We start from the raw sequence: 26,783 nt of genomic DNA on the forward strand, positions 1-26,783 counted from the left end.
TGGGACCCAGCCTTTAAAAAGGGGGCCAGTCAGTTCTGCTTTGATTACCAACAGGGTCGTTCGGCGCCTATGAGACGCCGCTGCACACATCTATCTTAAATTATCTGAAGTGCCCTTCCTAGATCCTTCACATGTCTGTTCCCGACACAAGGCAGTGCATTAGCACAAGCACAATAAAATGAAACGATCTCTAATTAGTTAATATGCTGGTTTGTTGTGGCACAAGAATCAGCAAAACTTGCTTTTAGATGGGCTATATCACGAGCCATGATATTGCTGTTTCAAGTCAATTCTGTGCGGAATTTATCACGTATTCCCTTTTCCCAATACGCAAATTGCTCCTGCAGAGTTAAGAAGACAGTTTAGGAAACTAATTTCACAAGTGAGCAATAAACCATCTGTTGATAAATGTTTTGGTGATTTTTTGTAGGCATTTCAACTTTTTCAAGTTTCAATTCTCGTCCATCCTTTTCATTGGAACAGACGTCAGGAAACACTGTTTCAAATAACAAAACTGGACCATTACTTTTGGATCACTTGATGCGAAGACAAGTTCTAGCCACTTTTCACAGGGGCAGCCAACGATGGTTCCTGGTAAATGCATTGAAAAGTCTTCATCGGGTTATACTGAATACTTTTGGATCTCTAGAAATGCATTCTAAGCGGCGCTATAAAATTTGTACCTGTTCGTTCATCCTCGGGGAACTTGAGGCTTTTCGAAACAAGGGCAGTGTTATTTTCGCAATTCCCGAAAATTTTAGATGCAATTGCACGTTTTACGAAAGTGAGAATTTTTCTTTTTCCTCTCACAATCATATTTTTGCATCCCAAAATTTTAGGCTTCCTTCTCTACGAAAATTAGCCAAACAGATAGCGGCAAATGGCGTGAGATTACCACTTGAAGGGTGGCTGTGTCACTGCCACGAACTGAGTGATTAACATAAAGGCTCAAAACACTCCCCGAAGGTATAAACAATACAGCAAATACAAAAGAAAGCACGGATGGGCAAACCTGAATTTGATTGAAACGGATTTAGTTTCGCAATTGTGGTTTTCGGAAACCTGTAAGGCTCAGTTTTTCAAAGTGCATTTTTGTTTGTTTGTAAGGTTTGATATAATGCTTTAAGACATTTGTTTCCTGTGATTTTGTCATTTACACGTAATTTCTCGAGGATTAGAACGATAATATAGCTATAGTGGCATAATTAACAATTTTAACTAAGCAGCCTTGACACAGCCTCTTTAAAATGACTGCTCCGAACTGGAGCCCTGGCGGGGGGTACTCAACAGTTCCTCCCCGTATAATATGAAAGGGTAGGGATTTTACTAGTTGAAGTATATAAAAGGTAGGGAAATCTGTCATTTGGGTCTGTGAAAGGCTTCAAAAGGTCTAGCAGATGAATTTTATGGCTTTCTTAATTCGAGAAAACGTTCTATTTTTGTGATTATCTGCTAACAGACTTAAAAGACAGTGAGGAGGCTACCCTTTCATATTATACAGGGAGGCTCCGCCCCGAGGACCAGCCCCTTACCCTTGTTTATACCATTTTTCACGAATGGGTACTCCTTTCGTATTCCTTCTATTGACAAATGTACCTCTTTCACATACCCTGTTTAGAACTTTGCATCCCTTTTAATTGCTATAAATGCACTGTCTTTTAAGTCTATTAGGAAATAATCACAAAAATATAACGTTTTCTGGACTTCAGAAAGCCATAAAATTCATCTGCTAGACCTTTTGAAGCCTCTCACAGACCCAAATGACAGATTTCCCTACCTTTTTATATACTTTAACTAGTAAAATCCCTACCCTTTCATATTCGTGAAGCCTGAAAAAGATACCCCTTTCGGGTGGAGCCTCCCTGTATAGGCCATCATGGGGAGTACCCCCCCCCCCCCCGTGGGCATGACATGCACGTTTCAGCTGCTTACTACATCTTAGTTTTCATGATCAGCATTTTCATTACCAATATCATCGACACAATCACAAAGAAATAATCCTCCTTGGATCCAAAAATTTCCGATGTAACTAAGTACCATTCGTCATCCAAACGTGAAAATAACATCCGTTGTCTAAGATGTCCGTTTTCAGAGATCATTGTCGTTTCGTACTTATATTGAATCACTCATGATTTAACATAAAACTGTCGTCGTCGCAAAGTACTCAATGCTCAGTTCTCAATTGAAGATTATCATCATCCAGGATCATTTCCTTTTTTAATTGCTTTTTGTTTTGCTCATCCAATTTAACAAAAACAATGAATAATTTGAAAGATCCAGGACTCCTGATTTTTGATGAATTCAGGTTGCACTTGGAAATACCACATCTCGCACATAGTACTGGAATAATGTTTTCTGTTCAGGAACTTGAACAAATTTTATTCTGATCATTATAATTGAATATATTTTATGTTGTTTTTTTCATACGTATGGTAAATACCAGCATGTCTGTTAGAAACATCCTTCACTTATCTGTGAGTTGCTTCGCTTAGCTATGGCATTTTTTTTCTCGTTTGAGACTAGGTTACATATTTCATTGTCAGTTGGTACAATGTTAGTGGTACAGAACAACAGAAGAGAAACTGAAGCACCTACACAGAATCCAAAATTTGAAAAAAATACGATCTGTAAGGTAGGACCGACGGTTTTGACGAAGTACTCGAAGCTCATTCTTCCTCTATGTAATCCATACGTGAAAATTACATCCGTTCTCTAAAAAATTCGTTTTCTGGGCTGGTTCCAATCATTCTTTAATAAATTTCATTGTTTGAGATAAAAATTTCGTTTTCACTTTGAAATACTTTTCGTTGCTCATTTTTTTTATCAATCTTCTTCACCGAGACAATAACAAACGTATGTTCTACAAAATATTTGTCTTCATTGTTCACTTGTTGCAAGGTTATCATTGTCTGTAGAATTATTTGAGTTTGTGCTCTCTGTTGAAGTACATTAACAATGACAAGTCTTGATTGGTGAAGCCTTAAGTTGGGAACATTCCATCTCATTTGTCTGCTTTTGTATATGTTGTGGTTTTATTTTTTTACTTAGTTTAAATTATATTTCCCTTTTTTGGGGGGTATGGTAATTTAACAGTTAATGAATGAGGCTGAGTATCTTAGGAAGAATTATGGAGATCGAGGAGAGTGTTATCCGTCGAGGCCGAAGGCCGAGGCAGATAAAACCCTCCGATATCTCCATAAATTCTTGATATGATACGAAAGCCGGATTCAATAACTGTTTTATTATTCATTCAAAATAATTCCTAGTTTAAAAACATAGCTAAAACATGCTTACCTCCATCGATCGTGTACGTTTAGGTTTGTCCAGCTCCGTAATTATTCTCCAGATAGCAGATGTCCCCCTTCCAGTTGTGTTCTTGCTGTTCTTGCCATGTTTTTAGCTATTTTTTCGCCTAGTTCTTACTCTTGAAACGAGTGAAATGTCCGCCATTTTTTTCAAATTCACAACCAAAACAACTCAACCTCGTCCCCAGGTCTTCTCGGTTAACGGTGCCTTAACCTGCGAAAAACGCTGCATTTTTGACGTCATTTCCTCGTTAAAGTCAAACTTCTTCCAAATTTGGTCATCGGTAACTGGTCATGGTGAATTAAACGTGCGCTTTTAGCCAATCAGAATCGGGAAAATATTTTGAATGAATAATAATAACAGTTAATGAATGAGGCTGAGTATCTTATGAAGAATTATGGGGATCGAGGAGGGTGTTATCCGTCGAGGCCTTAGGCCGAGGCGGCTAACACCTTCCAAGATCTCCATAATTCTTCATATGATACGAAAGGCGAATTCAATAACTGTTTTATTATTCATTCAAAATAATTCCCTAGAAAAAAAACATAGCTATAAAACATGCTTACCTCTATCGATCCATCGATGTTAAGTTCATCTTCGATAGTGTACGTTTAGGTTTGTCCAGCTCCGCAAATATTCTCCAAACAGCAGATGTCGCCCTTCGAGTTGTCTTCTTGCTGTTCTTGCCATGTTTTTAGCTATTTTTTTCGCCTAGTTCTCACTCTTGAAACGAGTGAAATGTCCGCCATTTTTTCAAGTTCACAACCAAAACAACTCAACCTCGTCTCCAGGTCTTCTCGGTTAACGGTGCCTTAACCTGCGAAAACGCTGCATTTTTGACGTCATTTCCTCGTTAAAGTCAAAATTCTTCCAAATTTGGTCATCAGTAACTGGTTATAGTGAATTAAACGTGTGCCTTTAGCCAATCAGAATCGGGGAAATATTTTGAATGAATAATAATGTATGATAAAGAGTTTAAAACAATAGGAAATAAATTTAAACCAGGATAAAATTGAACCACGACATATAGTTGGAAATATTGAGATAATTTTGAGATTAAGGCATTATTTTTATATTCAGGAACAAAAAAGTTATTATGATTTAATTTAGCAAAAGCTGAATTATCGGATAACGTAATACTGAGCCATTAAAACCGGGGCATTATATCATGATTTACAAAATTAGTCAGTATGCGACATTCAGTGAAATTGCGTAATTTCATTCCATTGCGTAATTCCGCGCACCTGGCACTACCAGATTTTTTTAAAACTGGAAGGCAAAGCGAATGCTGTTGCGCGCAGTTTAAGTGATATTAAGACCTTGGTTAATCAAGAAAAGAAACTCAGTATCCTACACAGAGCTGGAAGGCAAAGAAAATGCCATTGCTTGCAGCTTATGTGATAATAAGACCCCGCTGGTTAATCCAGAAAAGTAACTATATAGCAAAGAAAAAATCCTTTATTACTGTAAAGACCCTCGTTTTTATCATTTTTGCTGAAACCGCTCTTTTATTCCTCTGAAAAAATCTTCAATGATGGGAAAAGGTAACCACCCTTTTTACTAAGGTATTTTTATCTGCACAATTAATGAATCACCGGGTTTTCACTATTCTTTATCTATTTAGGTTAGAGAGTCACATGGAGTGCTTAGAAAAAAAGCTCATCTACTGATGTCATGTGTACAGTATGTTGCCCAGTATCCGGACAGTACCAGTATCCGGACACTTGAAACAAAAACTCAATTTTTCAGGCGCCCTTTTCAGTTCTCGGTAAACGAAGTATTTCGAATGAAGGCTGAACATTTCAGCTTTAAGATGAAATTTTTGGCGATATGAAAGCTTGCGAAACAGTCGCAGAAGACGCCGTTCTGTTCAGGTGAGTCAACTTTTCATGGCTCATATTTACGCTGTTTACTGCGCAGTAAAATTAGTGCTGCTCAGAAAAGGTCGGGTAATGTGTGATATTTTCAAAGAAACTGATCTATTTTTAAAGTGAAGATACTTAAGGAAGTCATGTTTTCAGGAAGTTTATTAATTCTTCTTGAAATTCGATTTGTTTGGAATAACGGAGGCCAGAAACATTCACTAAGTTTTGATGTCAGGTGCCCAGTATCCGGACAGTTTTTTCTTTGCTGTACAGAATCGATGAATTAGCTGTGTACATTATCCGGAAAAGATGTATTTCATATCAGTAACTATAATTAAAGCTTAGGATATATGATATAGTCGTAAAATGTAATTCTACTCAACTCCGTATGGAAATTTTCTTCACTCATTCAGAGGCGACTTGATTTCGTGTGCACGGCTTGTTTCGCGTGACTGCATTTTCTATATATAACGGAAAGCGTCTGATTTGAACCTGGAATTCCCATACTTTCCCCAGTTGTGACTGCTAAAATGGGGTTGCAACGGTCTGAAATATGTAACAAAGCGATTGGGAGATGTGAAAGAAGGAGGAATTAGTGCTAGAAAAGCAGGCTTATTGTGACGACTGAGCATGAAGAAATCAACACTGCAGGTCAGACTAAATAGGAGAGTGACCTTTGACCGTCGGATTGATGTTCCTTCCCCAAGCTTTTTTTAAAATAAAAAATGAAGAAAAAAAGTCGTTTGCAGATTGGTTAATTGAGCTTGCAAACTGCGGCTTCGACATGTCCACGGATGCCTTCCTTTAATCAGTGAAAAAGTTCCTAGACAAGGAAGTGAGAATTATACCATTTTCAAAACAGCCGCTCGCGTTCCCCACCATACCCCAGTCATTTGTTCTGTTTTATTTCACGATGCTAGGTTACATTCTTGGAATCGATTGCCAGACTACTTTGCAAGTGCAAGAGAAGCTTATAAGTCGTTTGCCTGTCGAAATTTATGTACAATTACGTTGTTATTGTTGTGTCCGGATACTGGGCCAGCTGTCCGGATACTGGGCAACATAGAAGCTCTGCAAAAATATTAATTTTGCGATGGAAACAAAGGCAAAAAAGTTAAACTGTCTTTCGTCATATTAAGGACTAGATAGATTTTCTCTGGGCCAAATTTCAGAGCTCTTGCGATTAACAAAGGAAAGTTATTGCAATCTTAAACTGAAGTGTCCGGATACTGGGCAACATACTGTATATGTGGGACATCGCAAGCTGGTTTTCCAGTAATAAAAAATAATGCAATCAGCAATTGCTATGACATTAAGGCATCTCATTCAGAACAGGCCAACAGCCGGTTTTACACACACCTTTCTATAGGTGTTGGTACACGGAACGATTCGCAACGACGCTTTTTTTGCGCAACACAGCATCACAACACTGTGTTGCGACATTGTTTCGAATGGTTGCAAGTTTGTTCCAACATTGCTACGCTGTGTTGAGCTCAAAATCGTCGTGGTGAATCGTCCCGTGTAACATCACCTTTAGGTGTCCTAGGCGTGTACCAAAGTGTTGTTTCGCTAATTAAAACTTTCTACGGCGCGTGGTTGAGGGTTGTTTGCATTGCAAGTGCCAAAGTGTTGCTTTCACACTAAACCTTTCCAAGGCACGTGCCAAAGTGTTATTAATTTCCTTATAATAACTGTGGCTATGGAAAGCTTGCAGGAGTTTTGGTTAATTTCATTTGCGGTTGTTTGACTTCTCTTGGAAATTCAGGAGTCTCGTGTAAAACAAATTCTCCCTGTTTCTGACTGGAAGGTTTGAGAGCTTGTGTGCTTTTGTGATAACCATACAAGACATAGATGAGTAAACCTAGTGAAAGATAAAAAGAAAGAAATTTGACTTAATTATTAATACTTTAAAGCATGTAGTAAGTGTTAAGTGGAAAAGTTTTAAGGAAGTTAGGAAATAAGTCACAGATTGAACTTAGTAATTTAGCCATACGTGGATATAGAGATCTGGGCCCGGTTCCTCGGGAAAGGCCGGTTAGCGTTAATCCAAGATTAAAATTTTGCTCCGTTTTTGTATTTTACATTCCAATGCATTGCTTAGGGTAACATTTTTGTTTCATCATTACTGTATCTCGTAGTAACAGTAACAGTATTTTGTAACCTCGAGTTGCATGTTCTTAAACGAGAACTGAACCGTGCTTGAAATTTGGCTTAATGCTAGGTTAAACTTTACCATCTTTTAAGGAACCGAGCCCTGTTAATAAAGAAGGCCTAAACGTCGTCAGTAGCAACGCTTTATACCAGATGGACGTTACTTCGTTGCTGTTGCAAGGAATTAAAAAGAAAAGCTTCATAACACATCGAGAAGTTTCCCCTGGTCCTAATACCTAAAAGTAAGCAATTCCTTCAAACATGAAGTCGGTACAAATGATTGTTCCAAATATGAAGCACCCAACGTCTGACATGAGCCGTTTGTACATTTCTGGAAGTAAGTTTATACGTTGGTAAGCTGATACATAGCGTAATTATCTGTACATGTCTTAGGTTTTTCGTAATATCTTAGGCCCTATTAGAAGACTTCTTTGGCTTTGATCAATAGACCACTTGCATTAAGAGGTCACGTGACCAATGCTTCCTTTAAACAATGAGTTGGAATCTTGCTGATGCCAAAAATTGACAGAGCACATAAAAATTAGCTTACATGCACCCGAAATTTGAGAGGAAACGCATATAAGGGAGATATTTTATGGCACTTTGATTCACTTCAACAAAGCAGTATGATTTGTATTGGCCGCCATGTTGGAGGGCATACTCTTGCCCTCCAACATGGCGGCCAAAACTTCTTTTTGCTTATATCTTGTTAAACGTTTGATAGTTACGCTCAGATGTGCTATTATTATTAGCTCACTTAACTTCTGTGTATCATTTAGTTTTTGTTGCGGTCTGCAAGGCTTTCTAATAGTTTAGGGTTTTTGTTTTCATTAGATAATTGTGTTATTTATGTGCTTGTCTTGCCCCGCCACGACTAGCTTTCCATGCACCTATTTGCTGGGCAGACTACCAAACTTTTGTATTTTTCTACAAAGAATAAAGTTGTAGTTGTTGTTGTTGTTGTTGTTTAACTTCTTTCAATTTTTTTTTTCATTGGTCTTATTCACATTAAAGGTGGATTATCCATCTGAGACGGGTTATCTGGATAATTAGCGTCAGACGGATAATTCGTCTCAATTTGAAAATATGGAAGTGTCTTAATTTTGGATGGACAATCCGCCTGATTTTATCCATCTGTTTTTCGCCGTCAGCATTGACCGTTTTTGAAGATGGATTATCCATCTCTATTGTGACAACGGCCATTTTCCTTTGACGACGACATTGCAATTAGATGAATATTTATTATTTTCTAGGCGTACTTACCAACCACCACCCATACGCCAAATCGGGCAAAGGTTATCCACTGAAGATTTGTTATTAATAACACATTCAAGAAGATGCTTGCTGTGGGAATATAGGGGACGCCAGGTACCATAAACGGAAAGGTGGTGTTGTTTTTCGGTTGAAGCAGAATTGCAACAAATGATATAACAGTTATCCCAGAGAACGAGCAAATAAGGATCATGGCCCACCATTCCATTTTAGAAATTTGTTCAAAAGCAGTATAGAGAATAACGATGATTGCAGTGATGCCAGCTACCATGAAAAATACCGACAGTTTGACACGAAAAACTGTACTTTGAGTCGGCTCCTTTTTAGAGCCACGATCATTCTTTTTTGCAGTTTCTTGTTCCCCTGATATTAAGGGGACCTCGGCATGTGAGCCATCTTGTTGCCCAGCGTGCGTGAGACACAGACTTTGAAGCCATTTTACTGTTATAGCTTTTCTTTCGCCAATGCTATTGTCATAAACGCTCTCGACATCAGGCTGATAACGAGTTACCAGTACGGATATCGTAACCATTGTATATGCTAGCAAGGTTCCAATGGACAAAAGCTCTACCTGAAAAAAGAACAAGGTTACTCAAAGGTGTGTTAAAGATATATCTATTTGTTATATAGCTGGAATCTTTTCTCAACAGCGCGCGCTCTTATTGATCATCGGTTACTTCGAGTTCACAGGACATCTAACAATGAAAATGTTTCAAAAGAAAATCTATGACGTCAGAGGGTAACAGTACACTGCTACCCGTGAATGTTGAGTTTGACTAATAGTCGCGGGTCGCGGGTCGCGGGTCCAAAGTCGCGGTCGCGGGTCCAATGTCGCGGTCGCGGGTCCAAAGTCGCAGTCGCGGGTCCAAAGTCGCGGTCGCGGGTCCAGTGTCGCGGCAGGGGAAAATGATTTGGGGTTCGAGGTCTCACAGCTGAGTGAAAACGGCTGATATGAACACAATATAAAGGGAAAAACTCTTTTTTATGCATGATACTCTACGGTAGCCAATTTACAGGTTACGGATGTTAGAGTCAACAAAATAATGTCTCATGAAAAGACCTAAAAGAAAAAGCTGGCCGACTTCTGTGTTCACCGCAAGTTTATTTTGTTTTCTTTCTATCGGGCCCAGTTATACTTATGCATAACAGTATCTGATAAAAAAGTTACCATAAGTTACCATGCTTTTTTCTTGTCGATGAATTGCTCACAAATGCTTAGGGGTTCATTTACTGAAAAATATGCGATACACTTCATAGACTACAGATTATAAACGTTACAACAACTTAAAGCCTTTTTTTAAAAAAAGCGAACTCGGGCTCAAAAAGCTACGAGTCTGTCGGTAGAAGAAACGAGAACTCTTATATTTAACAAATGTTTTCGATAAAACTGAAAGAAAATGTAAATAGGCGTATGAAACTTCATTCAAGCGGTATTCAAGGCATGAATTTAATATGGAAACAAGTAATAATCCACAGAAAGGAGTCTGTTCCTCGAAACAAGATTTTCGCTTAATGCTTTTCTTTTTACATCTGAGACGGCAACCAAGAGTGTTCAATATAACTTCTTGTTCTCTTCACCTAAATGGCAACCAGGACAACCTGACAATAGGAAGCCATTCATGATCAATGTGCGTCTCAGTCAAATCTTGAAAACATAAATAACCAAGTGATTAAGTAGGTAAGGAAATAATAACGCCCGATATCATGACGCTGAAAAAGAAAGTAAACCAGACACTGAAAACGGTAAGTTATCAACTCCACCAGAGCTAAAAAAAAGTCAATAAATTAGGTAAGTAATTCCAGATTTCAGGTACTGGATTGAAGTCTTTGTCGGTAGAACCAAGAGACTATGATCTATTCTGTCTTGGTAGAACTTGGATTCCGGATTTCAATCGTTAGTGGGAACAAACTCCTTTCTGTGGACAAGAGAGGATAAAGCTCGAGCTTTATCCCCTCTTGCTGTGGATTATTACTTGTTTCTATATTAAATTCATGCCTTGAATACCCGCTTGAATGTACTTTACTGGCACTTCAAGCCCAACGTCTCTCCTCCTCTTTCCAGTTACTTGTGCAAAGAGTTTATTTTGAGAGTTTGCGACCAGGAAGTTTTTCAACAAGCGTTTTCTTTATTTTTGGCGAAAACATTTGTTGAAATTGAAACAGTTCTCGTTTCTTCTACTGACAGACTCGTAGCTTTTCGAGCCCGAGTTAGCCTTTTTTAAAAATGGTTTTAAGTTGTTGTAACGTTTATAATTTATAGTCTTTGATGTGTATCGCACATTTTTCAGTAAATGCACCCTTAAGAATTTGTGAGCAATTCATAGACAAGAAGAAAACAATGGTAACTCAAGGTAACATTTTTTGTCAGATACTGTTATGCATAAGTACATTCAAAGCTGAATTTATACATAACTGGGCCCGATAGAAAGAAAACAAAACGAACTTGCGGTGAACACAAAAGTCGGCCTGCTTTTTCTTTTACGTCTTCTCTTGAGGCATTATTTTGTTGACTCTAACATCCGTAACCTGTAAATTGGCTACCGTAGAGTATCATTCATAAAAACGATTTTTTTCGCTTTATATTTTTTTCATATCACTCGTTTTCACTCAGTTACCTCGAACCCCAAATCATTTTCCCCTGCCGCGACATTGGACCCGCGACCCCGACTTTGGACCCGCGACCGCGACTGAGGACCCGCGACCCGCGACCCGCGACTATTAGTCAAACTCGTGAATGTTGACGCTCGCGAGATTTATTTTCAAATTTGTAAGCGTGCTTGGGCTATATAACAATTCGCTTGGGAAACAGTTAATTTTGTTTCCTCCGAATCATGTTTTCCTCGGCAACAATGAGATTCTTGAGAAACAAAATTAACTGTTTCTCTCGAGACAAGTCATTAAGTGTTTAATATATATATAAAATCCGTCATACTGTGTTAAAGCGGTGTTAAAGTATGGTCTCCGAGGGGTCAAATAATGCTCTAGCCGCACCCAGTTTGGACTCGTTTAGGAGTAGTTAAATTGATATTTTCCGGGAAAATTCACGTCAATTGTGTATGCGATTTACCCCGGGTAAACTGCCCACTTCTGGCATTCATTTTAGTACCTTGCCAATTTACACACGCAGCTACAAGTAGCGTTTAGAGAAAAAATCCTCAAAAAAGCAACTTACCAACTGGTGGAGATCAAATATCACTGCCAATACTGCAGCAAAGCATCCAACGAAGATCGTGGCCCTCACTGGTGCGTAGGTAGAGTCACTTACGCGGGAAAACCATCCGAAGAAAAGACCGTCAAGAGACATGGAGTAGAGAAGTCTCGAAGGTGAAAAAACGACACACACTAGAGCGCTGATTGTCGCAGATATTCCTCCACAAGCTACGATGTATTTAGCAACTGGAAACTTCCCCACTTTTGCAAAAGCTGTCGCTAATGGAGCGAAAGTGTCTAATTCATGGTAAGGTAATATCGCTATTAACACAGTTGTGACACCCAACAGGGCGAGGGTACTGATGGATATACTGAGCAGCAACGACAGTGGGATGTTTCTTGAAGGGTGAATAGTTTCCTCGGCGGCGGTTGTGATGACATCCAATCCAACAAATATAAAGAAACAACTGGCAGCTCCTTGTAAAATGCCTCGAAAGCCATAAGGTGCGAACCTGTTTGTCCATTGGTTGAGATCAGCGATCAAAATACCGTATATTATCATAAACAAAATGATAAGGAAATTTGCCACTGTTACCGCTTTTTGAACATAAGTAGAAATGCGAACTCCTGAACATACAAGCATCACAGCAGCAATAACTAAGCCGCCAGCAAGGAAGTCTGGAAAGAGAGCAATTCCAGGGACGTTCCAAGTCACTATGTCTTGCATAAAAAACCTGTAGATTTGACCATGAAATAGAGTATCTATGTACTCGCTACAAGCCCGAGCCAAGCTCGCGCCTACGATGATATACTCCAAAACAATATTCCACCCAACAATAAAAGCCCATATTTCACCCAGTGTCACATAAGTGTAAATGTAAGCTGACCCGGCTTTGGAAATGCGGCTGCTGAACTCGGCATAGGCGAGCATGCAAAGTGTTGCTGAAATAAAGGCTAGAATAAAGGAGAGAACGATCGCAGGTCCTGCTACGTCACGTGCCAACTCTCCTGCCACCACATACACGCCAATTCCAACGACTGTTCCCACCCCTAGTGAGGTGAGGTCGAAAACTGAGAGACGTCTCCTTAGAGAAGAATCTGTTAACCACCCAACGACTGGCTTCTTTCGATGTAAGTTGTCGCATAGATTCTGACATGGCATTTTGTGGGTCAAAGTTTGAAGCAAGTATTTCTGAATGGAAGGAAAAAAACATGTAAATCTTTCACTACAGTCTCTACAACTCTCACCCCTCCCCCCACCAACTAAACGCCCTCGCCTCTCAGTTTTCAAACACCTCTTTGGGCATATAAGGTACCTTTTTAACTTGCATATTTTCCCAAGGAAGGTCCAAGGAGAATTTGATCCTTTGTCTCTTCATAAATTATGCGTATTGCACGTGAATAGGACGAAATTTGAAATAAAAAAAAAAACGTCCCATAGACGCCAACCAATAAAAGAGAGACCTTAGGAAACTACGACTCAAAACTAATAAGTCAATAAGTTTATTAAAAGTAATAAGTTTATTAAGAAAAACAACAACTCTGCAGGCACATCACGCTTTTTTTTGGAAGTTTCTTAGAAGTCGAGTCCATGCACAACGACGGCGTGAAATGACTAAGGCCTTATCCACAGGTGTCCGGGTATTTTTGATAACGGGGATTTTTTCTCTCTTTTTCTGTAATACGCGTCTGCAAGTACCTTATTTGACTCGTATTCGCCCGTCCACATAATAACGCTAAAACGATTGAAATACCACGATAGCTTCCTTACAGAGTTTGCGTAATGTTAGTAGTGTAAGATGTACGATAATACTCCGAAATGCATCGATCGAGAAGGCCTGGAAAGACGCCGTACAGGGACTGGGCAAGATGGGGCCTAAATTTTAAGTTAAGAGAGAGAAAGGCAAGGCGGTCTGAAATTTTCCTATTAATACATCTTTCTGTCTGAATTCGGAAGCAGTCTCCTCTCTACAGCTCCAATCAACTTTCCTTCTTTTTAAGTAACTGTACGACTTGAAGTAAAGGCAAAAAAGTTAATTATTCTTTGCGACGTCTGCCATATATGGGCTATATCGGTATGTGCCGCTGTGAAGGGTATGGTTTCAAGCAGTTTACTCTAGGATATGGTATATAAATCAGAGAGTTTTTTGGGGGGGTCTAGAATAGGGTGTCATTTCCAGGAAACTGTTCAATTCGTTGAAGATTTTAATCTTTACTAGGAAAAGCGGGAATTTTCACTCAAAAAAATCAAACCGCAAGTTCAAACTTACGCAACTTAGTCTAAAAGCTACTCTAGGATAGGGGAGATTTTCAGTCAGATTTTCATTTCAGTCTAGTAAAGGGTAGGAAACATTCAGCTGAAGTAGCTCTGGTATAGGCTAAGGGTTCAAGGGTCCCAGCGGCACATCCCCACCCAAAAATTCCTAAAGTACCCCCCCCCCCCCCGGCGTCCATACTGAGCTCTGATTCGTGGCTCAAGGTGTGACCCAACCTCTCGCGCGAATGAAAAATTATCCATTAACAAACTGTTAGAAAGAGGAAGCCTTTTTCTGAAAAAAATATATTCCGCCGAGAAATCTGACGATCCTCTTGTTGCAATTTGTTACAGGGAGAAGTTCTTGGAATACGTTGTTTACACATGCAAATAAGATGAGATCCAAAATGATATCTCACTACCATTTTCTCTGTATCCTTTACGTAAAACTAAGCGCCCAAAAAGTCTGATGAAATAAGCAAATATAGTCAGCTGAATATCTTTTCTTAAGGTTGCAAAAAATTTTATTTATTTTTACCTGCTTAGATCCATTTATTTGTAGTTCTTTTCTTTTTCCGTAATTGTCATATAGAATGTACGCCAGCATGTATGATTAGAATAACAAAAGCTGTCAAGCTGTTACTTTTCACTTTGAAAACTTACTTTCGGCAATTTTACTACGTACAGATGGGAAACGTACGGGGGAACCTTAATATAGTATTTTACAGATGTTATTGCAAGTATAGGCTTTTTTTTATTCATGTACTAATATTTTCCCGCTGGTGAAGCAACAAGAAAGCCCCCTCAAAAAAAAAACTTTCAACTTATTTCCCCACTGCAAGCTTTCATTAGTTCTGCTACAGCTCTCTAGCGGAGGTTATATGTTGGTTGCTTTATTCTTGCTACGCCGATTACCACCGGAGTTTTGAAATCGATAGAGCACAGGAAACCTAAATGGCAAGAGGCCAGGGATAAGCGTTTAAAATTTTTCATACCACAAACTCTGTATAACTGGACGTTTGTTATGAGTTGTTGTGACCAGTTGAATCACTTGAGGTTGAGAATAACGGAGCCAGACGACTGCTATTGAGTTTGGTTTGTACATGATAAGGGTTTTAGCTACAGGCTTATTAAAAGTGAGGGCGAAGGGATACTTACGAGTAAACAATGACTAAACTTTCAAGCCTCAAAGTGTTTTATATTTTTATCATGAAAGGCGAATGATGAGCAGCCTTTAAGAGTTTTTGGCGATAGGCTCCATCCTAGAGACCGTTGTGAAACACATCGCACGCGAATTGAACAAATACTTACGTACCTTCCCTTACCTCTCTCTCAAATCCGATGGTTTTCAGTCCTCTCCCGAGTTCAGTTACATTTTTTACGTAAAACATTAAATTAAAATGTAAGCAACTGCTTTCGGGCTTAAATACTATAATTATGCACGTTTGTGCTCAAAGCTTATTATGTAAATATATATTTTGGCGGACAGCAGAATTTTTTCACGTTTGACTGATTGCTATAGCAAAAAAGGGTTAACTTTTCGATCAGAGATGTAAATTTGGAACCAACCAACGTAAATATATTTTAGCTTCTTTCTCCAGTTAGCCTGGGTTGGAAGAACGCAAAGTGGATGCGAAAATTTACTCAAGCAAAACGTCTGAACCGCCACCTTCGCCAACAAAAGGTTTTCAATAATTGCTTGCAATTGCTTTCTTTTATAAACCAACAAGCAATTAGAGCCACGCGACAACTTGCTTCGGACAGTGCAATTGCCGCCCTGCTATTATTTATAGACTACAAGGCCTCTCGCAAACCATCAAGCCAGTCAGTCAAACTTTATTAGCCTGTTGAACATTCGTTTTTTTCGCGTTTTTCAGACGAGAGAAGGCAAGCACGAGACGAGCGAGGGTCGACCCTTTGTTCGCCCCGCGCTTGCCTTCTACAAATTCGTCTGCAAACTTTTTTTTGTTGATATACCGATTTGCATAAAAGGGACCTAAAATTTCCTTTTTACGCCATAAACACTTGCATGAGTAGGGGATCATAAATAAGAAGTACTTGCATGATGACGTTCTTCTCTTGAGCATGCTAATTTTGATAAACAGGTTTACAGATCGTCGTAAGCGGCATGCTAAAAATACAGTGGAGCGAATCGAACAGAATTGAACCAAGACGAATGGTCGAGAAAATTATTCATTTTACTCGATTTAGTGTCTGAAAACCGCAGATTAGCCCTAAGAGTGATCAGCATCAAATTTCTCCTTGTAATATTAATGCTTTGTAAAACAGAGTGGTCATGAGAATTACGCACATGATCACACAAGATGTATTTGCTTGATTTTTTATTAACTTCTCCCCACTACTTCTGTAGGTAATGAATAAGGGCAACAAATGAGAATTTAAATTTTGATCTTAGGGTTTAAAGGGTTAGTTCGATAGTCTAACAATAGTGGAACCTCTTCTTTGGGGCACCTCTATTCAAGGGTAATCTCCATTCAGGGTCCCAGAAAAATGTTCACATAATCTAATCTGCTACCTCTATTCAGGGGAAAGAGACTCTTCTACTGGTTCCCGAAACCCTATTTTAACCTCCATTCAGGGGACACCTTAGCACTCAAAACAAGACAAGTTTATAATGATTTTTTAAACATTATCTGGCTGCTTTACATTAGTGCAGCAGATTCAGAGGCAGAATAAAAAAATCTAAATATTACCTTTGCTTATGAATTATTTACAGACCCCGGTCAAACCTCCTTTCAGGGGACACTAGCCTTGGTCCCGAGACTGTTTCATGAGTAGAGGTCCCACTTGGAGTTATTTTTTTGGAATATGATGGCCATTATGCATGTTTTTGACGTCAGACAAGCGGATTTCACCTCCAACCCTGGAATGAAAATTCTTTCGTTTTTGAATTCATTAGAGACCTTTAGATTCAAGGATGAGGACGACTACGAGTACAAGATTTGACTTTAAGGTTTTTCGCTTATTCTGAAAATAAAGACTCCCCGGAAAGCTTCATTTTACCTTTTTTCAATAGGAAAGTTAGCACTGTTACCTTTAGTGAAGGAGTTATGTTTAGTAAATGACGCTGGTTCATGCGCAAGCCTTACTTAGTACTGAGAAAATCTCATACGCGTTGTCGTACTCATCTTAAAATCTAAAGGTCTCTAATGTGCGCGATGCGGAGATTGAAGAGGTCAGCGGTCAGCGAGCATTATGGCCGCGTTTTTTGCTGTCCTTTGTTATACATAATTTTCAGGGGCACAATATTAGTTTATCTAGATGTACCCCTCTCCTCTCCTTCCAATACACAATGTAATTCAATTTAAGTGTTGTAATTTCTGTTTTACGCGTTTTTTCCTTTGTAAATCTTTTTCTGTTACTATATTACTTTTTTCACGTTATATTTACATAACTATGTATCAGCAAGGAATTGGAGGAATAAATAAAATTAAAAAATAAATAAATAATATGCGCGATTATTCTTTTCAACTCTATTGCCTTGGGAATTCTTTTATGAAAAACATTTCAAGTTTAAATTTCAAAACGAGGCTAAATAGTGAAATTTGCTGGTCTGACGTCAACATCATTGCCTTATGTTGTGTTGCGATACATCCATTACAGTAAGAGCAAACTTGAAACGGCATTCTCCAGAGCATCTTTTAAAGGTTGTTTAACAAAACAGTAAAAGTGGGCGTTTTGTTCAGCAGTGAAAAATCGAGTTGGCAACCGTTATTTTTTTTACAAGACCATAAAAATTGGCATTCGGGATCTTAACTGGATGGGTATACACTGTACCTGCCAATGCCAATCCGCAATATAATTTAATTTAATCAGCAAAAGTGCTGGAAGATCTCACAGTGGCAATCCACTCTTACTGATGCGTAATCCAGGAAGCTTCACATCTGTCAATATCCAAGTGCCGTCTACTTTACAAGTGCATTTTGTTTAATACATGTGTTTTCTAGCAAATTCATCACCGGAAGTTCCATCTAGTAACTCTAACTGAGGTATATTTATGTTTTGTTCAATATTCGGTGTTTCTTGTAGGATCCTTACATCTCCATCTTGAAGGTTTTCGGTTGGTTTCACTCCTTCTAAACTGTGCCAATATCCGTAGAATAAGTAGATGACAAAGCCTACAATGGAGAAGAAAGTGCTGCTACTTAAATTATTATTCCGTGTATTCTCTTCGTTTCTGAGGGACTTAAGGTGTAGCGACCTGTGACAAACTTGATAATTCTTTTTGGTTTCAAAGCGACGGCTACGAAACTTGTTATATCGTTCAGCACTTGTTCAGCACTTGTTCAGCACATAACATGAAAGCTGATTTGATTCGGCAAGTAATAGATATTCATTTGCGAAGTCAAAGCTTAAGGGTTCCCTACTTTAAAAAATAGCGTCCAGTGAAAAAAATTCGCTATTATATTTATCTTACATTTCCGTCAGTCCTGGGCTTTTTTATATAAATAAGTTTTAGAGAACTCGTTGGAGCAGAGTCCGCAACTAGAAAGTCCTCGTGAATAAATATATTTATCACTAGTCACTGATGTAGAACTTTTTTCGTATTTGCTGATTGATAGTTGCAGGTTTTCTCAAACTAAATAAACGTTAAGAAAACTTTACATCAGTCACCTAATACCTCAAACTGTATTGAACGATTAAAGTCACGACAGGCAAAGTAGCCTGTCTGCGCACGTCTCCTATTTCCATGCATTTGAGCAACAAGGGAAATCAGTGGAAGACGTCTGCACGCATGCTCCTTAACGTAGCTGTGTAGCGGCGTAGCTGTTGTGGCACTTAGTGAAGAGGTTGAGGACATGGTTGGAGGGTTTCAAAGGATCATAAAGACGAAATAGCCAAAGAAGTGACTGGAAAAGATAGCAACTGCACCTGATGAAGGTCGGTTAGTATTTTGAAGAACTTTAAGAGAAAAAAATTACTCCGGTCATTATTTAATTCTACCACAACCGATGAATTGAAAATTTACCTGGATAAATTAGGATGACTTAGGAGTTAAGATGTTTTGAGCTGAATGAGTAATAAAACAATTATTGGGCGTGACTTTCGTATGATATGAAATATATGGCAGATTTTTATTAGGAGTGTGATGTTCACATACCGAACTCGGATGCTGAGACGGATAAAACTCTCTTCCATAATGGTTGTTTGAAAATCTCAATCTGTTAACTACAATAAATCTTGAGACTTTTTTCTGAGGGGAGGAGGGGTTGGGGCAGGTCCAGGTCCACTTGGTTTTGTTCCGGGAATTGTTCCTTGCATCTTAATGTGTATCTCAACATTTTTTAAAATTGCCTTTCGTAGCATAAAATTAAGTTTGACTCACCTAGCAACATCCATACACCAAAGCGAACATAAGTCATCTCATTAAGATTTGCTAACAACAAAATGTTGATGAATATTGTCAATGCTGGCGTGAAAGGAACAAAACACACCATAAATGGAAACCTGGCAGAATTTTGGGGCTGAAGCTGGACGACCAAAAATGAAACAATGATAATTGTGGAGACAAAACAGATCAGGCAAACTGCCCACCATTTTCCTTTGTAGATATCGTTGTATATAAATCTCAACATGACAGCCAGAGCCGCCATACTCACAACCAGGCAAAACACGCCCACTTCTGCTCGATATGCGGTATATTCAGTAACTTCTGAATTAGTTGAATCTGAAGAATCTGAAAATTGAGGATGTGAAGAAATAGCTTTGTCTTCGTCGCTTGTGATCCGTTCGTAGGCTTTTCGAGATTGTTTTGTATTTTTCTTCTCTTTCGAGAAGAAGACAAGTTTACGTAGCCACTCAGTTATGTTCTCGTTTGGTCCTTCGGGATGTGGAACGCTCTCTACCCCAGGCTGATATCGACTGACAAGAACAGATATGGCGACTTTCGTGTAAGCTACTAACGTTCCAATTGACAAAAGTTCCACCTGATGATACAAATTTTATGACCTGGAGTTAGTAGGCAATTGAACCAACGACCATAGGGGCGGCGCCAATAAGAAACTTAAGAAAAACAGGGAGCATCTTAGCAACTCCGGCACGCCCATCACGCCTTCTAGTACATTTCTTTGTCGTCTCCTGCGCAATACGAGAAGACTAAAATTTCCTGATGCCACTTCATGACGATTTTCTTCCCTTTTTTTGTCCCTAAATGCAACCTAACAATTGAACTACACAAACACTGCTTGTATTACACACATCGAGCCACTTTAGGTACTCGTTGTGAATAGTGTAATTCTGTTTGATATTTTCACTGCCGTTTAAGTCCAAAGTAGCCAAGCAGAAAATCCTGACTAAATGGCAGCAAGTTAAGTTAGCGTTGTCAGTTCCTGTTGAATTTAAAGGTCTTTAGTAATTTAACTGAACAAAAACGGAACTTACCAGTTGGTCAACTTGAAAAATCATAGCTAAAATCGCCATGATGATTCCAGAAACGAACGTCGTTCGGCCAGGCACCTGTGATTTATGGTTTATTTGGGAGAACCACCTAAACAACAGTCCGTCAACAGACATTGAATGGATGACTCTCGAGGTGGAGTAAATACAGCAGAAAAGTGCGCTGATTGTCGCGCAAATACCTCCGCTTAATACAATGTATTTGGCTCCGCTAAATGTTCTTTCTTGAAAGGCATCTGCTAGTGGTGCAAAAGCATCACGTTTTAATTTTTTATAAGGCATCATAAGTGTCAGTACCGTGGAAACACCCACGTATGCCAGCGTGCTCATTATTATAATTAAGAACAGTGATCTTGGAATACTTTTCTCTGGCTGTACGGCTTCTTCTGCGGCCTCGGCAACAACATCGAAGCCTGTAAAGGCAAGGAAAGCAATTGCTGTTCCACGTAGTATGCCGTGCAGACCGTGAGGCATAAAACTGTGCGTCCAGTTTTGTAAGTTTGCGAAGAAACTTCCGTAGATGATTATAAATGTTATAACTAGCAAGTTAACTGCGGTAATAACGTTGTGAAAATTTGTGGAATTGTGAACCCCCGTGCAGAGAACCGCCATCACTGCAAGAACTAGGGCGGCCGCCATTAGGTCTGGGAATGTTCTTTCATTCCCGAATACGTGCCAGTGCGTTGAAAGGTATTCTTCAAAGAAGAGGAACAATTTCCCCCTGGAAGCAGAATTTATGAACTCGCTGCACTTTCTAGCAAGACTTGCTCCGGAAATTAAAAATTCCAAAACTATGTTCCAGCCTACAATGAACGCCCACACTTCGCCTAAAGTTGTATATGTGTAAATGTACGACGATCCAGTGTCTGGAAAACGGCTACCATACTCGGCGAATGAAAGCGCGCATAACAATGCCGCCACGGACGCTAAGAGAATAGAAAGGACGACAGATGGACCTGTAGTGTCCCGCGCTACTTCACCAATTGCCACATACAGTCCGGCGCCAACGATTGTACCAAAACCCAAGGAAGTAAGGTCCAATGTTGTTAGACATCTTCGAAGTGGAGTTTCTGGCAGCCATTCTTTTTTAACCTTTTTACGAATTAAGTTCTCAAGCAGTCTTTTCAAGGCCATCTGTCGAAAATATTGGAAGAGTAGTCATAAGCAAATGCAATTTGTACGGCATTACAAACAAGCAAGACTTTACGATGTCTCTTGGGTGCAAAGTACTCTGAGAATTCACCATTTGCACATCTCCCAATTCACCTAGACTGCGTTGCAGACGTAATTTTTTCCCGGTTAGTAACGTCTGCGAAACAACACCGAGATCCTTTCTCTGAACTTCAACGTACTCGAATACCGGAAGTGAGTTTCGAATTTCCCTCCAACCTAATTTGCAAATCGCCAATGGCTTTTTTAACAGGCCAATCACGGCGCGCACTGTAATCCTGGTGCACAGTTGGGGGATTGGGGGACAAGGATTGAATGACGAAAAACATCATCACATATGGCGCAATATGAAAATAAAAAAGGACAAAAGAAAAGCGGCTACCTATTTGCAGCCAAGGAAATTCCATTCTTCTGCGCATAATTCTAGTAACGTTTCTTTTGCGTCTTTTGACCAAGCAATTCCACGATCTCCTCTTTAGCGATTTAGCGGCTACCAATTTTTAAAAAAACAACGTATGCGCCTCGGTTACAGCAGCAGTAAAATTGCGTTGCATTGCATCTCATTTTTGGCTCAATGACTAGGTGTGCCGAGACTATCTTGCTAGGTGGTCTCCGCACTCCTAAAAATTGGGGCACCGGTGTCAAACTTTGTTTGGTATCGATGCGTTTACACGCGAGTGCTGTGTCCAAAAATTGAAAGCACGGTGCCAAAAAAGTGAAGTGCCGTGCCGACGTTTTTGCGAGTGTTAATGGGTTTAAGTCTCCACCACCAGTTTAATACCTTGACTCTTTTACAGAGTTTCTACGTTATTCTGGAGATAAGACGCGTATAAAATAAATTAAGCAGTAGTTAGTAATCCGGTTTGAGGCAACCTCGTCCCGGGTCGCTTTTGCTTGACTTTGGAGGTGGCCTCACCTCCAAAGCCAGGGAAAAGCGCCCTGGGGACGAGGTTGGGTTTGAAGCAATTAAGTCAGTCAGTGCGCCAATTCATAGCGCTACACCATCGAATATTACCTTAAATTAGCATTCTATACTAGTAGGGAAAGGTGATGTTACACCGGACGATTCGAACGAAGATTTTTAGCGCAACACAGGGTTGCAATGTTGGAACAATGTTGCAACGCTGTGTTGCGCTAAAAATCGTCGTTGTAAATCGTCTCGTGTAGCATCACCTTAAGGAAAAGCTAATTTAAAAAATAGTCCAAATTTAGCCTTCTAACCTTGTTTCAAGGTTACAGCAGCATCCTTTGAACAACCATAATATCTTTCATCACATGTTGACCTTCTAATTTGCTCAACGTCAAAATGCTTTTGGGAATCCCATACTTCGGGATCATTCGACAGTCTGGAGTACTTTGCTTTTCTCATGCTATGAGCCCCTTGTATGAACACAAAATTTACAATTCTGCCAATGATTCTTTCGTTGGAGCTTATATAACTAAGGAAACGTCAAAACTCCATTATTTGACTTTACGACAGACAAAAAAAGGATGAATTAGCATTATAAATATTTTCTTTTTTTTCAGCCCATTGCCCTTAACCGAAAATTTCCTTTATTGTCAGTTGCCTAAGTGTAGATTTCAAACATAAAGGCCTACATTTTCAACAGAGAAAAGATATGTCCCCGGGGGGCACTCCCTTATTTGGCCTATACGGCTATTTGCCGCTGAACAGTATATGGTTTTCAAGGGCTTAAGTCTTAAACAGGGTACACAATTTCAGTAAGCGTCTTGAACAGGGTGTCTTTTTGGTCTGGAAGCCTTTCAAAGAGTTTGAAGACTTGCAATAAGCGGTCTACACTTGCAATACCAATAATTTTTTTCCTAAATAAAAATTTCCACGATTTTAGTGTTAAAAATGCTTAATTCTGTATGCAAAACAGAACAAATTAAGGTCAGAAAGTAGTGTCTCCTGCCTTAAACAAGGTGACGAAATAAGCAATTTTTGACTTAAACAGGTTCGGGGTTTGAAGGTCTCGGCGGCACAGCTCTACCTAGACTTCCCTTGAGTGCCCCCCCCCCCCCCGGGAAAATTTCCTTGTTAGATAAGGGCCCCAAACTGTTCCAGTTACCATTATGTGTATGTAACTACTGAATTTAAAATTCTAAATTATTTTTCAGCTCATTAATGTTTTTAAACTACCACTCTGCTTTAACGAAAGGGATGAAAATAAAGACAAAGCAGAGGCCATGTTTACAAACATAATTTCTTGCTGTCGACTCTAAGTGCATTTTCCGGTCACTTATTCAAATACTGCAATTAAAGTTGATTCAGCTTGGCTCAATGCTATTTACTCCAAGTTGCTTATTTTTATTCGAGTCGATTAAGTTTTTTGGATACATCTGCTATTTTACTCGCGTTCAGCACATCTTTTCATAGGATACGAACGCTATAATTTTATATACATATCGCTTACTTACCCATAACATTCTACACGGTTCATTAGTGAAAATATGAATCATCCTGTACCCTGGTTTGACTCAAACCATTTCTGGCCATGGCAATCTATGTAATTTCACTTTGTAGAGCACTGGAAAATATACTTAAAGCTGGATGTCTTAATAAGTTTTCGATCTTAAAAAAATTGCGCGGACATTGTAATCGCGGTAAACAGCATTTAAATAAAGAGCTAAAATAATTACGCTTACCGTTTTCAGCTAATGAAGCTCTTAAGAGACAAATCTCTCCCTTTAATTAGGAACGTTTTCAAACACGAATGAGGACAAATAAAGCGCTCAATAATTCCTCCACTGGGTAAAAGTATACCCTTTTAGTCATCTTGAATTATTTCCGCGCGAAACAGGATAATAATGCTCATGCATAATTAGAACGCATGACATGAGTTGTCAAGTTATTGCCTGAGATATCATCCAGTGCTTAGTAACAGTTCGGTTGGATATTTGATTAGCCTTCAATTCTATGTCAGTTTTTTGTTTACTTTTTACTTTTATTTTCATTTTTTAAATGGATTTACATTTCCTTTTGAAAAAAAAAAACATAATTCGATATTTTACATCACTGTATTTTAGAATGGAATGGACTTAGTTATTACTTGGATCTGATTGCATGGGCCAAACGCCTATCAGAATTCAATAGAACGAAATCATTTTAAATATTTGAGATCTAAACACTAATTGCTCAGAGTATCAGGAAGTGAAGAGCTTTTATGGCTCATGATATTTACCCTGATTCACATGTAATTCATTCAATTCATGTTTTTCTACTGACATTTAGCCGATTGTAGAGTGTAGGATCGAGGTCATTGCAAAACGAAACAGTGATAAAAAGGTTCCGGAAACATCCAAAAGGTAGCAAATTTCACTGCATCGAGTCCCGCCTTCAGTTCATGCATAATTTATACCCTTTTTGTAGAAATTCCAAGATATCTCGAAATTCCTCTCAAAGATTATGGTGAAACTTTTGCACAACTAACGGAAGACAAGCACCCAAAGTAAACTATGAGTATACGTAGCGTAAAAAACTCCCAAAGATCGGGCCAATAAGGGCTGAAATTCAATTTAGAGCTTAATCATTCTGACGTTATCGCCATCATCGCCATCATCGTGATATTTATTCCGATAGCCAACAAAATAATATCGTAATTAAGTTTAGTCTATGTGTAATACATGTGTTATAATGGTCTTACAATAAAGATCAAAAGATGGAAGGTCTCGCTACAAAAACATTAGGCTGATTTACCAACAGAAAGGGAATGTCAGTTGACGACTGTGCGCGAAAATCAAACTACTAGCTTGAACAATGACAGAGCGGCAAATTGGACACCGGAAGTCACATTCAGTCGACCCGTTCCGCGTACAATGATTGCCCGTCGCCAACTGATTTTCCCGTTCTGTTGCTAAATCAGCCTATTGTATCGAGCCACCTTAAGCAGCGACTTGCCGGTACCTTGAAGGTGGCCGTTTAATGTTGGTTCAACTGTATTTAGTAGAGAAAAGCAAAAGATTTTTGAGCGCTGTTATTTCCATTATTTAATCTATAATTAGGGTATGAATGGATTTACCTTAGGCCCGGTTCAAACGTCGAGCTTTACATGTGCCGAACCTAATTATTACGTTCGGCACATGGTAAGTTCGACGTATGAATCAATTAGGAACGGCACTTTTGTATTTGGGTCGACTCTGCCGTTCTATTCCACTGAGCTTGTCGAATAGAACGGCAATAGATCGACTTCGATTCATACGTCGTTCTTCACATGTGCCGAACCTAACGCATAAATTATGTTAACTTCTTGTTCAATATAACCGCGCTTCTGATTGGCTATTTAGTGGGTTTTGGCGCCTGTGCTGACAGAACTCACGGCAGCGTAACGACGGTTACTGTCTGGTTACCAGCATTCACGTTGTAGATTTTTAGACTGAAACTGGACAGCTCAAAGCGGTCTTCTAATAATTTGCTTTTCTTTATATCCATAAAGAAATCGTAACGTAATTTAAAACTTATTGCGTTACTTTATTTTGTCCAAATATCACGATCGCGATCTCCTCAGCTATCTCCTTGCCATAACAGAGCACAAATCAGGGGCACCCAACGAGAATATAATTCAAAACCACTTAAACATAGCGTTGTTTAACGTGTTTTAGTATTTAAACGGTAGATATAGGCATACTTTTATTCTCTAAAAATTTTTCATCTGTTCCGATTTCCTGAAAGTCTAGTACTCCGAAAATTATAGGGATCAAAACTTACCTTTTCGAAAATTTCAGTCAGAAAAAAGGCTACCGAAAATTGTAGGTGAGTTTTTCACTGCAAAAATCCATTAAAAACGGGCAATTATACCATTTTTTAGATGTTCGAAAATCCTAGGAGAGGCAGGCAAGTAAGAAATTTTACAACAAATGTTCCGAAAATTCTAGATCTCAAATCGTCTTCCGAACAGATATTTTCCAAAAGTTGCGTTGGGTGCCCCTGACAAATCACACGAAAATCAAAACAAGAATTTACAGGCTTGGTGAATTTTACTTTTTTCACTTTATTTCCCTATTTTAAGCAGAAAGGATGGTATTTCTTTTCGCCACGAATTAGGTTCGGCACTTGTAAAGTTCGACCGTCTGAATCAACAGTCGAACTCAATAGTTTGGGTCGACCTACATAGGTATTAAGTTCGGCACATGTAAAGTTCCACGTTTGAACCGGGCCTTACATTATTGATAATTATATCCTGTTTCTGAGGTTATCC

At 39.1% G+C, this 26,783-nt stretch overlaps 2 protein-coding genes across 2 annotated transcripts; both read right to left on the reverse strand.

Annotated features, from left to right (window-relative positions):
- Positions 1-6,419: 6,419 nt before the first annotated feature.
- LOC140948154 (cationic amino acid transporter 4-like) lies at positions 6,420-15,748 on the reverse strand. The gene is made up of 4 exons (XM_073397379.1): positions 15,314-15,748; positions 11,767-12,936; positions 8,586-9,165; positions 6,420-7,032 (listed from the first exon to the last, which is right to left on the reverse strand). Exons 2-4 carry the CDS (start codon positions 12,904-12,906, stop codon positions 6,869-6,871), a joined length of 1,884 nt encoding a protein of 627 aa, XP_073253480.1. The 5' UTR covers positions 12,907-12,936; positions 15,314-15,748; the 3' UTR covers positions 6,420-6,868.
- A 2,072-nt stretch (positions 15,749-17,820) lies between these two features.
- On the reverse strand, positions 17,821-24,375 carry LOC140936972 (cationic amino acid transporter 4-like). Its single transcript, XM_073386488.1, has 4 exons — positions 24,235-24,375; positions 20,401-21,549; positions 19,346-19,946; positions 17,821-18,137 (listed from the first exon to the last, which is right to left on the reverse strand). The coding sequence occupies exons 2-4, from the start codon at positions 21,547-21,549 to the stop codon at positions 17,947-17,949; spliced, it is 1,941 nt and encodes a 646-aa protein (XP_073242589.1). The 5' UTR covers positions 24,235-24,375; the 3' UTR covers positions 17,821-17,946.
- Positions 24,376-26,783: the final 2,408 nt, after the last annotated feature.

Source organism: Porites lutea, chromosome 1 (genome assembly GCF_958299795.1).
Source record: "Porites lutea chromosome 1, jaPorLute2.1, whole genome shotgun sequence".
In the NCBI taxonomy this organism is placed as follows: domain Eukaryota; kingdom Metazoa; phylum Cnidaria; class Anthozoa; order Scleractinia; family Poritidae; genus Porites; species Porites lutea.